Source organism: Alligator mississippiensis, chromosome 3 (genome assembly GCF_030867095.1).
Source record: "Alligator mississippiensis isolate rAllMis1 chromosome 3, rAllMis1, whole genome shotgun sequence".
NCBI classification, from domain to species: domain Eukaryota; kingdom Metazoa; phylum Chordata; order Crocodylia; family Alligatoridae; genus Alligator; species Alligator mississippiensis.
In genome coordinates this window covers 194,006,821-194,020,528 of record NC_081826.1, presented here as the reverse complement: position 1 = coordinate 194,020,528, position 13,708 = coordinate 194,006,821, and the positions used below count along the sequence as shown (strand labels likewise).

Sequence of the window (13,708 nt, the reverse complement as noted above, 5' to 3'; positions counted from 1 at the left end):
TGAATCGGAAGTCCTGGAATCACAGGAGTGCAGTCTGGCAGAGAGGTGAAGGAGTATGGTGCACCAGGCAGGCAAGCACCACTGCTGCTGCACATGAGAGGCAGAAGGACTGGAGCAATGCCTAGCCCAGCCTGCCTCCTACATCTACCCGCTACTGAAGAGGAACCAGGCTGGGCACGTGCAGGCAGGGTAGCACCTGTTCGTCCATCCATCTGGCACACCACGACACTCTGCCTCCCCGCCAGACTGCACCCTGACTGCTGCCTGGCTGCCTCTGCTACCAACCGCACCGCTGATTTGAGGGGGGGCATCCCAGATTTCCTTAAACATAATATAGCCACCCTATGTATAGCTCAACTTCACTATAACAAATGCCCACAGAACTAAAAGAAAAGAGGTATTTGCTACAAAAAGCGTTAGTCAATGATAGGATGGACATATGTCCTGGTTTGATTGGGATACTCCTAGATTTCATAGGCTGTCCCAGCCAGTTGGTGAGCTTTTAAGTAAAAGTTCCACCTTGGGGCCACCCTGCCCACACATGCCTGGCCTGGCTCCTCCTGAGCAGCCTGGAGGCAGGGGGCAGGCTGGGCTAAGCACTCCTCCTCCTACCTGGTGGTAGGAGCCAGGGCGGGGAAGGGGGAAGCCAGGACCACAGCCTGGGTACCTGCACAGGGTGAATCAGGATGGCAGAATGGGATGAGCAGGACAACATGGAGACTCACAGCCAGACTTCATTCCCCATATTCAGAGGTTGGACCCAGCTGGAAGTGACCCCTGTGTGGTGCACCCCAGGCTCTGCCAGCCCATGCTGCATGGCCACATGGCACCTACCCCCCACTACCAGCAGCCTTATGCCCTGCCAGTGCAGCCACTGCTGAGACTCAGGCAGCTGCCAACAGCAGGGAAGAGGTGCTACGTGGCTGCACAGTGTGGGCTGGCAGGTGCCACACAGAGGCTGCTCCTAGTGCAGTCCAGCCTCTGTGCACAGGGAATAGATCCTCTGTGCACAGGGAATAGATCCTAGCTACAGGTCTCTGCACTGTCCCCACTGCCCCACTCCACCAGCAAGGCTCCTGGGAGCCAAGGGGATCAGGGCTGTGTGTGCGCACATCTGTGCGGGAAGGGGGTGCAGAAGCACAAGGTGCGCATGTGTGTGTATGCACGCAAGCCTCCTCCCCGCCTCCGTGTCCCAGATTTCCTTACCTCATCCTGGATTTCCCTAAAATTATTATGGTCACTCGAGTCAATGGTGCAAAAAGTCACTGCCTGTTGCTTACGCTTGTTAAAGGTGGGAGCTTGCTATTAACAGGGTTTGTTCAGAGGAAGTAGTATTGTATATGCTGCAATAAAATTATACAGACTTAGAACAACACAGCAAATAAAGATTTAAAAAAAAAGTCAGATCACTCTACAGTAAATTTGAAAAAAAAATATCAAGTTACTTTAAAGTTGCTCGGGGTAATATAAAAACAATCTACCTAAAATGAAACAGCAATCTAACTATTACAGGTTATTTATTTATCAGATATATCTTTTTCTGATGTCCTTAAAAATGCAGACCTATTGGTAAGCACAGCACAATTTTCATGTATTTTAGGATCATAAAAAAATCAATTTAGTAAAATTCAGTTTTATAAAAGACATGCCAGAGTACAGAGAAAAGTAAAGGTTTAGGTCAAAAAAGTAATGTCTCATTTTCACTCTAAACAACAAAATCCATTCCCTTTATTGAATTTGAGAATCAGGCTGGCTCTCTTATTAGCTCAGCACTCACCAGAACAGATAAGGTTATCATACTTGTGCACATTTCATTCATGGTTATTTCCATCCTTTTGTGAACTATTTTATTTAATGTTTTATTATATTTAAGCAATAATTTAAATTTATTTTGCACATAGACATTACAATGAAGCAGTAAGAGATCCATTTCTCCAAATTTTGTTGCACTGGCAAGAAATGTAACAACCAATTATGAACCAGATTTACAAAAATGGAAATCCATATAGAAAACACACACACAAAAAAGCATATCTGCAATTGCATGCACAGTTACTAAGTTTTCCTTTACCTGATTTTGCATGTGCACAAACTGTTAGAGAGCTAAATAGCTTTTCTACACTTGCAAGGATATTTTACAAATAAGATTTTTCTATATGAATCAGACTTCTAACCTTTAAAAATAGACTATATTCCCCTCTCACTGTGCAAACAGTGGAGTCTACAAAATAAATACTGACTCCATCTATCCCACTGAGACAAGAAGGAAATCAGCAAGAGCTGCATCAGAGTATGACAGAATTTGGACTGTTATTCTCTCTGGCTAAGTGCAGACATTCAGGGAGGTTAGATCATGTTAAAAATAGCCACCTGATCTAAGGTAAATTGGGATGGGAGGGATGAGTGGTGTGGGTTGGGGGTGGGACACAGGGCAAGCAGGCTTTGGAAGGGGGGTTAAAGGTGGGCAGGTAGAATCTGCAGAAGTGATCAAGGCTGGTGGGGGGGCCAGGTGGCATCCATGGGAAGGATGGGGGGCAGGTGAGGTTCATGGGGGGGGGGGTTGCTGGGGTCTGGAAGGTTTGGTAGGATCAGGGGGAGCTCATAGGGTCTGCAGTGGAGCTTGGGGGGGGGACCTGTTTTTAGCCCCCTAACCCCCGCCCCATGAATACTTACTTGCTCAGCTCCCAGCAGCAGCGAACGCTGATAAATCTGGCACCTGGAATGGCTTGAGGGACTGGGAGTGATGGGGGGACTGGCTGGTCTACGGTGGGGATGGCAAGAGGCCAGGGGGGCTAAAAATTGCCCAGTGCTATGGGGGCAGATACAAAAAGTGCAGCCCCAGGGCCAGAGCCAGCAGCTGGGTTTTCCCAGCCCCGGGGCTGTGAAGGTAACTGTACAGAAGTTACATGCACCAGTCTAATCTAGATCGATTAAGTCTGAGTGTACATCAATCCAGGTCTATCTAAGACTGGGTTCTGCCATTTTTAGACTGGTCTGTATGCGTGGAACTTCTGTACTGTTATGCGTTTAGATTGATTTCCGATCACTGAGACCAGGTCTAAGTGTAAGGTCCATACCTTGGCAAACAAAGTAGATTGGGTGGCCATTTTTAACCTGATCTAACCCCCCAGCCCTCCCAAATGTTTGCATTTAGCCTCTATGCAAGAACTGATCAGAGCATGTATTAACAGTAAGCTTTAAAAAAGAAAAAAAAAAAATCAATAACTTCTGGAAAATGTCAGAAGTACTCATGAAAGGTAGACAAGAATAATTACAAGTAATGAGATTTGGAGCCTAGACTGAGAAAGATTAAACATAAACATGCTTAGGAGTCAACTTGACTCCTTACAGGAACCTGAAGTTACTGAGGTCCCTACCAATATAGCCCTTCAAAACCTTCATTAGCCCATCCTTATTGCCATTTAATCTAATCTTTTTTATCCCCTTCATTTTCAGTCTACTTTTCCATTACCCACACAAGTCCACATGACCCTCTGATTCTCCTTTCTTTAACAATCTCATGAACCCCATCCTGTTATACTGCACATTCAGTTGCTTCCACATGGACTCTAATCTTTAATTTTTTGTTCCCCCATGTACTCAGGAACAGCAAGGTCTGATAGAACAGGAACATCAAAGGACTAGAAAGGCAGAACTGCAGGAGAATCCATATAAGCTGGCATTTAGCCAGAGGTCTAAAGAGTTGACAGTCAGCCAACAACAGATGGTAGGCAATCAAAAAAGCTGGTAATAGTTATGTTCCACAAGATATCAAACATACAGCCCACAGGGCTCCTTCAGGGGCTGGAAATTAATGGGTGGGGGTCCACTACCAAATTTTGGACTATGGGAACTCATTTAAGTGATGGCACAGTGAACAATGATTGCATTAACTCCTATGGCTCCCTGAGCTTGACAAATTATCGCTGCTGCTGCTAAGCCTGCTAACAGAGTCCAAATTTGGCCCACAAAGAGACCCATGGTCCAGATCAGGCTTGTCCAACATATGGCTCACAGGCCACCATGCCGTTTTCTGAGGCCCAAGGTGCTGCGATGGGAAACAAAAGTAAACACTGTTTACTTTCATTCCCACCACTTGTCCCTCCCCCAGTCCCACAGCAGCTTCCTAATGGCTGGGGAAGGGACAAAGTTCCCACACGCACCGTGTCAGCTTCACATTGCTGATGCAGTGCAACTCCTCCCCTCCCCCCTAATTTCACAGTGTCGCTCCCTAGCCCCGCCCTCCCTTCCTCATTTGCATGCTGGCCCCGCCCTGAGCCGGTCCCTGCCAGCTGCACAGGCTGGAGCAGGTTGTGGTGCAGTGGGCAGGTGGTCGCAGATGCCAGTTCGGAGGGATGCTGCAGCTGGGCCCGCAGGAGATGCTGCTGCCGCTGCTGCTGTGACTGTCAGGGTGGGAAGCTGGCACCGCTCCCACCTCCCCGCATCCCCCCACACCCGCGGACATTGCGCTGAGGGTGGTGAGTCGCAGGCCCCAGGGAGGGAGGGAGCCCTGCCACTCGGGCTTGGGCTGCCCCAGGGGAGAGGGAGCAGGGGAGTGTCCCTGCACGTCCCACACCCCCCTGTAGGGTCCCCACATGTCCTCCTGGCTGCTGAGCCCAGGCACGCAGGTGTGGGAGCATCCTCGAGGCCGCCCAGGTGGCAGGCAGGACATGGTGAGGTCAGGAGGCACTCTTTGACCCCTGCGCGCCACGGCCGGACTGGACAGGCTGCGTGAGCGCCCGCTCCTGCCGGCCCACTGGGTGATAAAAAGTTCATGATCCAGCCCTACATTCAAAAAGGTTGGACACCCCTGGTCCAGATTCAGCCCAGGGAGCCGAACTGCTTGAGATCCCTGCACTACGATAAAGATGTTTAAATGTGAGAGGAGACACTCAGGACCTCAAGAAATGGTATAAATTCAAAGGCTACTGAGCCACACTACAAAATTCAAGGCCAAATACCAACTGCCCCATCAGAACTAAATACAACCTCCATCTGTACTGCAGCCCTCCCACAATAAGAGTCTCACTCTCGTGCAATTAACACTTCACCCACCCCATTTAACCCCCTTATGCCAGTGTTTTAGTGGCAAGGGAGAACAACAGACACACAATAACTTTTATTTTTACCTTTGTGAAAGAACAGCTCAGATGCTAAAGCAGTGCAGTCTCAACCTTTTTAGAGTCAAGGCACTCCCCACAAAATGCTAGCTCTTAATTTCCACTTGTATTTTGACTGCAGGAAAAATACTAGAGCCATTCTTCTGTTGCAAAGAATGCAACAAGACCACAGCAGGTCAGGATGTTTGTGTCACTGTGGATTCCTACTTGAAATCTATGGGCTTATTTTGTGAACGATGTGTAGGTGTTTGCACACCTAATTGTGCTGTTTTTGCATGGCACCTCATCACCCTTAAAACACTTATGGAACATTAGTTGAGAATCACAGTGCTAGAGTTAAAGGTATCATATAAGAATGCAGCAATAGGCGGGAAAGTTGAAGAGAGTATGGTAAATTCAGTAAATACAACAGCTTCTATTAGAACCCTTAAAAATGAGGGGTGCTAGCAGCTCCAAAACTGGCAAGTTCCTTTAATGTTCAGGGCAACACCAGCCTGAAACTGTCAGAAGTTTAAAAATGAAATTGCTACTAAGTATCAGGACTGCAAATTCTACAGCACAGACAGCAGCTCAGCTGGATTATTCTTAATGAGTATTAATTACATTAACTTTGGGCAACTGCATAGCCTTGTTTCAGTCACAAGTCTATGCAATTAAATTGAATATACTGTAATCAAGATATAGCAATCACTAAAGAGAAACCTAATGCAAAACACAAATCAGGAGAGAGAATGAGGCAGAAAGTTTTCTTACCCACACTTATTCTTATCTATCTGCAATATAGCTTGTGTCAGTTATGAGACAGACTCTAATTGTTAGGGTAGAAGTTGGCAAACTGCTGGTAGGCAACACCTCAGTAGGAAATAGTGAAGAGACCCATTGTTGAGGACGGACACTGAGGAGAGTTAAAACTGCTGAACCACTTTAAAGAGCAGGTTGGCAATCTATGGTCCAGGGGCCAAATGAGGCTCATGAAGAGGTCTGATCCAGCCCATGAAGGTCTGATCCACCACAGGGGAATTAGAGGCACAGGCCTGTGCCATACCACCCATTCTTTCTACACTAATTCTCTCCACCATGGAGCTTGCTACTCTGCCATGTCTGATCTTCCCTTGCTGCAAAGGGGTCAGGATAATCTGCAGCAGGAGTGACAGCAGATGGCAAATCACAAAGTCTGGCACATGCCAGCCAAGACTGCTAACCCCTGCTTTAAAGGCCCATATCTGCCATATTTGTTTTTATGCCATGCACGCCCTTCCTCCAAAAATTAGCCTTCCAAAACTGGAGTGCATGTCTTAAACTGGAAAGCTGATTTTTCTTTCCAGAACAGAAACACAGAGACATTGTAAAATGGCTCCTATTTCTATTCCTTCTCTCCCTCCCAGGAACCACAGAGAGAGAAGCAGCAGCCACAGTTTTAACTTTTTCACAGCTGAACTGAAGCAGAGTCTAATCTTCAGCTCACTCACCCCTCCCTTTCCTGCACAGGCAAAAGCAGCCAGTTCAGCTGTGAAAGGGTTAAAACTAGCTTTTGCCATAGCAAGAAAGGGATGTAAGGAGAGCTGAATATTAGGCTCTGTCTGTGCTCTGGCAGCTGTAACTGTGGAAAAATAAGTTTTTCTTCATTCTGCCTTTCCCCAAACAAGATGCATATCACATTTGAGGTGGGTGATATACAAGAAAAATACAGTATTTGGGCTCTGTTGAGATCATAATAGGTGTTTACACCACCATTCATCCTCAAAATATCATCTCAGCACTTTCCAACACATTAGTAGTGTGATGCCTTTTGAAGTTTCGCTCCCCATTTTTGCTTGGGGATAGATTTCTCCCATTCTTGTCATGCTCCTGCTACCATTATGAGTACATTACTTACCCTAGTAGTTATTGTGAGAAAACAAGGAGAAAGAAAAGAATCTTATGCAAGCAAGGGAACTTACAATACACACAACTTACCATATTCCTTGCCTCCCCCTGCTCCCACAACTACAGAGCCAACCCTATCATTATTTACTGGGTGCACAAATAGACCCTTAAATTACCCCTATACTCACTGACTGCTCATTCTTGGGAGACCACTAGCTTCTAAACATAGGAACATGTCATAGACTGTTCCAGAAGAGTAGGTTAACTAGGGCCGTAATCCTCCAGCACTGACTTTGGCAGGAGGTAGAAAAATAACAGCCACCACCACCACCGTACCACTCATGGAGCCAGCCACCAGTGCCCCCAGGCATCCATGCAGGATAAAATGACCAACTAACCACAAAAGGCACATTTATGGTGGATCATCTTTGTGGCTAGTCCCTACATATCAGGGACAAAGCATAGAGGGTGCATGTGAGTGCACGTGCACCCCCTGAGCATGGCGGTGCACCCCCTGCAAAAAGGCAGTCACTTCTCACCACCCCACCAGTAGTGTCTGCGGGTGGTCAGCAATCCCCGCTGGCTGCCACCGACACTGCTAGCAGTGTCTGCGGGAGCTCCCTGCTCACTGCCGCCGTGCTCCCATCGCTGCTGCCAGCACAGCCATGCCCCCCCAGCTGCCGGGGGCATGCGCCGTTCATGGCACATATGCCAGGCGCACTCCTCCCCACCAGAAAGACCTGAGGCTGGTGGAATGAAAGGACCAACCAGCCCCAAACGGCGCTACATTTACGGCAGACCAGCTTTCTGGCTGGTTCCAAAGCACCATACATGGCATACATGTCATGTGTGCCAGGCCCCCTTACCTGGGCAGCAGGAGGGTGGTGTTGCTGTACCGCGTGCAGCCTGAGCGCAGGCTCAGCGCCCCCTTGCGCTCCATCAGGTCCATCCCACTCCCTGTCGCAGCACCCACCCTCCAGTGGGAGCTCTCGATGTAACCCTGCGCCTGGCTCCCCCCCCACCAGAGAAAACAAATAGTCCCTCAAACTAGCTGCACCGAGTCCCTTGACGTCAGAGGATTCTCCCCCGCAGGCGGCGCTGCTGCATCTCCCAGGCAACAGGAGACGCTGAACTAACAATAGGAAACGCTCCGCGCTTGGCGCCGGAACTACTTCCCCGCGTGCCTCTTCACACGGGGCCTCAGAGGACGGTCCACCTACACCCGGGAACGGACTACATTTCCCGGCGTGCGCTGCAACTGCCGGGTTCTCGTAGCTAGGCAATAGGGATCACAATAGGCGGAAGCGGTTCTTCCCTAGACGCCCCGCCCCCTCCTGGGGGCCGGCGTTGGCATCTCCGCTCAGTCACGTGGTAGCGGCGCGCGGGTGGCCGCGGCCGCCTCACGAGGGTGACAGTGGGTCGCAGTACTAACCGTTGAGTCTTTGATTGACCCGGGCGTCCCGCCCCTGCGGCGCTCGGGCCAATCGCTAGGCAGCAGGCAGCTCTGTAGAGCGAGTAGGAGAACCCGAGCCGGCCGGAGCTGCAGTCAAGCTGTCTGATGACGTAGATTCCGACGAAACGAGCTCTTGCTCGCGGTAGCTTGTGCAGCTGACTCAGTTAGTCTCTGAGGGGCAGCAGAGCCCTGCCCCTCCCCCCTCTCATGCCGTGACTTGCAAGACTGTGGCTTTTCTTGGGGGGAGGATTTACAGCTGTAAGACAATAATATTTCCTGGGGCTGACTGCATCATTCCCTTTGAGCAAATTAGGTCTCAGCAGGGGAATTCATACACCAAAAGGACTCAGGAAGGGTTAACATGTTAACCCATAAATGTTTCACATATGAAAAGGGGTCTAGGTTGCAGCGATTTTGGTCTAAGGACAAAGACAGACAAGGTTCTTTGGGTAAATCCAGTATCTTTTCTTAGACCAATGCAAATAGTTGGAAAATTTCTTTACAAGCTTTCAGGTATAAATACGCTTTGACAGGCTGAGGAAATGTCTGCAGTTGGTTTTTGCCCTTCCTAGATGTACTAGTAAATGCCCGTATGCATGTGATAAAGCCAGACAATGAAAACATAAATTGGTAGATAGTATAGAGGTTACCTGGGGAGTCAGATGTTAGGCAGGTTGTGTGTCATAAATCCAATGTCTATATTTAGTCCATGATTTTTTGTATCCAGTAGGTTAGAAATAAATGTTTCGGTTACTCTAAACGCCAGAAGATGCTTTTGTTGCCTGCAGACCTCTCCAGCCTTACCAGAGCCCTGCCAATGCCATGCTTCTGGCACACCCAGGGGCACCAGTCAAAATCAAGAAACAGACGCACAGGCAGCCCACAGGATCCACCTGGAATAGATCTACAGGACAGAAAATACCATCTTTACTGGAATCCAAGACAACTTTGAAATTAAGGCTACCCGTGCAATAATTAGATCCTCTACAGGAAAAATGTATAATTTTTGTTATAATTTTCCATATATAAGAGCTAATTATTGGAGGGTTGTATTTGAATGTGCCCCACCTATAGAGAGAGGCAAGCAGTGGTAGGGAGGCAGGTAGTGGGGGAGTCAGAGTGGCTTGACCTGGGAAGTGGCATAAGCAGGAGGCGGCAACAGGGGAGGTCTTCTCATTCTCATTGAGACAGTAGGATAATCGGCTAGTTACCTTGGGTGTCTGTACACACATGCACAGAGCCTGGGAAACAAGCAGGAAGAATTGTAAGTCCTTGAACAGTCATGGAGCTGATGTGATTGGAATAACAGGGGCTTGGTGGGATAGCTTGTGTGACCATAGCACTGTCATGGATGGGTACGCATTCTTCACAAAGGACTGACAGGAGAGAAGAGGAGGAGGAATTGTGCTTTATGTAAAAGAGCCATATGATTGCTCAGAGCTCCAGTATGAAACTGGAGATAGGCCTGTTGAAAGTCTTAGGGTCAGGGTCAGCAGTGAGAGCAACAAAGGTGATGACATGGTGGAGGTCTGCTATAGACCACCAGACCATGAGGATGAGGCTTTCTTCAGTTAGCAAAAGTTTCCACATCACAGGCCCTGGTTCTCATGGGGGACTTCAGTCCCCGTGACATCTGCTGGGAAGGCAACACAGCACTGCACAGGCAATCCAGGAAGTTTTTGAAGTGCTGGGATAACTTCCTGGTTAAAGTGTTGGAGAGGCCAATTAGGGGCTGTGCTTCTCTTAACTGCTAGCTCACAAACGGAAGAATTGGTAGGGAATGGAAGTGGATGTCAACTTGGGCAACAGCGACCACGAGATGACCGAGTACAGGATCCTGAAGAAAGGAGGGAAGGAGAACAGCAGAATATGAACCCTGGATTTCAGAAAAGCAGACTTTGACTCACTCAGGGAATGGATAGGCTGGATCTCCTGGGAAGCCAGTCTGAGTCCAGGAGAACTGGCTGTACTTTAAAGAAACCTTACTGAGGTCACAGGCACAAACCATCCTGATGCACAGGACGACTAGCAAGTATGGCGGAAGACCAGCTTGGCTTAGTAGGGAACTCCTCAGTGAGCTAAAACACAAAAAGGAAGCTTACAAGAAGTGGAAACTTGGACAACTAGGGAGGAGTATAAGAGTCTTGCTTGGGCATGTGGGTATGAATTCAGGAAGGCCAATTTGCAATTGGAGTTGTAGCTAGCAAGGAATCTGAAGGGTAATTAGAAGGGTTTCTACAAGTATTTCAGCAAAAAGAGGAAGATCAGGGAAAGTGTGGGTCCCTTACTGAATGCCGGAGGCAACAGAGGATGTGAAAAGTACTCCGTACCTTTTCTACCTCAGTCTTCACAGGCAAGATCAACTCCTGGGTTACTGTACCTGACAGCACAGTTTGAGGGGGAGGTGAGCAACTGATAATGACAAAAGAACAGGTTAGGGATTGTTTAGAAAGGAGTTGTCCAATGTGATTGCAGAGCTGCTAGCCATTATCTTTGAATACTTTTGGCTTTTGGGAGTGGTCCTGGATGATGGAAAAGGGCAAACATAGTGCCCATCTTTAAGAAGGGGAAGATGGAAAATCCAGGGGACTACAGATCAGTCAGCCTCACCTCAGTCCCTGGAAAAATCATGAAGCAGTTCCTCTAGGATTCCAATTCTACACACTTGGAGGAGGAGAAGGTGATTAGGAACAGTCAGCATGGATTCACCAAAGGTAAGTCTTGCCTTACCAACCTGATTGTCTTCTGTGACAAGATGACTGGCTCTGTGGATACGGGGAGAGCAATGGATGTGATATATCTTGACTTTAGCAAGGCTTTTGCTATGTTTCCCACAATATTCTTGCAAGGAAACTTAGGAAGCATGGGTTGGATGAATAGAGCGTAAGGTGGATAGAAAACTGCATGGATCACCAGGCTCAGAGGGTAGTAACCAATGTCTCGATGTCTAATTAGCAGTTGGTGTCAAGTACAGTCCCCAAGTGCAGGTTGGTCCTGGGGCTGGTTTTCTTCAATATCTTCATCAACGACCTGGAAGATTGGATGGAGTGCAGCCTCAGCAAGTCTGCAGATGACACCAAGCTGGGGGAGTAGTAGATATGCCAGAGGGTAGGGTTAGGATGCAGAGAGACCTAAAAATTGGAGGCTTGGACAATCCCATGCACCAGTACAGGCTGCAGAAAAGGAGTTAGGGTACTTTACTGGTCTACTGGGCTGACTTCCTCCTGGGGAATGTGAACCCTCTAAAAAGATCATAGGATTGTAGAAAACAGAGCCGGAATGGACCTCACACGGTCAAGGCAGGAGCATTCATTCTTGACTAAACTATCTCAGCTAAGTGGCTGTGTAGCCTGTTTTGGAAAAATTCCAAGGATGGAGATTCTACAGGTTCTCTAAATAGCCTATTCCAATTTTTCACCACCTTCACAACCAGCAAGATAGAAACAGGTTCAGAAGAAAATGGGCAACTTGAATTACATAACTTTAAGGAAAAGATAACTACTCAATTTCAGAACTTTTCATCCATGGAATGAAACACTAGGTGGTGAGCACTACTGTGTCCCTTCATTCTACAACTTAACTTGAAGGAAATTTTAAAACAGAGGCTGTTTGAAAATAAAAGTAGATGCTGAGAAATTAACTTTCACAATGGTGAATGCTTGTTACTTTCTGGGGAGAAGCATTTATTTAAAAAGTATTGCAAATGGGGGTTACATTGGACTAGAAGCTGAATATGAGCCAACAGTGTGTCTTATAGGGCTGTGCAAGGCTTCGGACAGAGCTTTGGATCCGGAGGTGCTTCGGACGCTTCGGTGTCCAAAGCAGCATGTCCAGATGGAAGCGCTGGCTTTGTTAGGCCTTCCGTAATGGTTCAGCGCTTCCAAAGCGCTTTGGAAAAGTGTCAGAGCCGCTTTGGAGATCTGGCCATAGGGTACAATGGGGAAACAATGAAATATCTATAAATTTGTTGTTTTTTTGTCTGATTTGGATGAAATTTGCAGGGATTGTAGTTTCTGCTGAGAGCATGAAGCCTGCCAAGTTTCAAGATCAGTGCGGGGGTTCGGGATGAATTGCACCCCAAATTCTTGAAAGCAAGATTAGTGCAGGGGTTTGGGGGAAACTGCATCTCAAGCTGCAGACGAGCAAAACTAGTGACATGGGTGACACTGTGTTAACGTGCAGTAGAGTGAAGGCTGCAGGCCTGCTAGCCCTTGCTGTGGGCACAAAGCTTGCCAGCTGTCACAGAGATTGGTGCAGGGCTTCTGGCTTCTGGGGCCCTGCAACTCTAGCTGCTGACAGGCAAAACTCATGACATAGGTGCTTGTGCAACTGACTCTATCTTGGGGCATGGGAGACACTACTGCAGGCCTGGCTGCTAAGCTACTGTGTTACCAGTTACCAATCAATTTCACTTAGGGACTCTTAGGGATTCACGAGTTACCAACCAATTTCACTTAGGGACACTTAGGAATTCACTTAGGGACCAGCTCAATACACAGGACCTAGCTAATGTAGCCAGTTAATTACCATCAATTAACACCTACAAAAGCAGAGACTAAGGAGAGGAAATAATCAATACAGACAATCAACTGCCCCAAGACAGAGACAGTCAGTTGCACAAGCACCCATGTCACGAGTTTTGTCTGTCAGCAGCTAGGGGTGCAGAGCCCCAGAACGCCCCTGCACCAATCTTCTTGACAGCTGGCAGGCGTCATGGCCGCAGCAGGGGCCACCATCCCTGCAGCTTTCAGCCTGCTGCACCTTAACGCAGTGTCACCCATATCACTAGTTTTGCTTGTCCGCAGCTTGAGGTGCAGTTCCCCACAAACGCCTGCATTGATCTTCTTGAAACTTAGCAGGCTTTTTGGCCTCACCAGGAACTACCACTCCTGCAGTTTTGACCCCCCTGTGTTATAATACATAGACGTGACATGAGTTTGCTTTCAAGAATTTGGGGTAGTTCCCCCCAAGCCCCCATACCGATCTCCTTGAAACTTGGCAGACTTCATGCTCTCAGCAGGGGCTACCACCTCTGCAAGTTTCATCCAAATCAAACAAAAAACAACAAAGTTATAGATATTTAATTGATTCCCCATTATACCCTATGGCCAGATCTCTGAGGCGGCTCCAAAGCTTCGGAGCCACTTCGGCCGGATCGAAGCAGAAACCCAGTCCAGAACTCCAGATTGGATCGCTAGCATCTGAAGCGGCCGGATCCAAAGCCAGATTGGATCGCTGCCGACTCGCACAGGCCTAGTGTCTTGTTGTC

General features: G+C 48.0%; 1 protein-coding gene across 2 annotated transcripts in view; it reads right to left on the bottom strand.

Annotated features, from left to right (window-relative positions):
- The window catches only part of CFAP95 (cilia and flagella associated protein 95), a 41,823-nt gene extending 33,802 nt beyond the window's left edge, over positions 1-8,021 (bottom strand). The window contains exons 1-2 of one of the 2 annotated variants that reach the window (XM_019478219.2): positions 7,853-7,936; positions 1,207-1,343 (exon numbers count right to left, since the gene is read on the bottom strand). In XM_019478219.2, the coding sequence (XP_019333764.1) occupies positions 1,207-1,211 (5 nt within the window). In that variant the 5' untranslated portion in view covers positions 1,212-1,343; positions 7,853-7,936. Of the gene's footprint in view, positions 1-1,206; positions 1,344-7,852 lie in introns of both variants that reach the window. The other variant, XM_014608658.3, reaches the window with a different exon arrangement.
- Between the last annotated feature and the right edge of the window lie 5,687 nt (positions 8,022-13,708).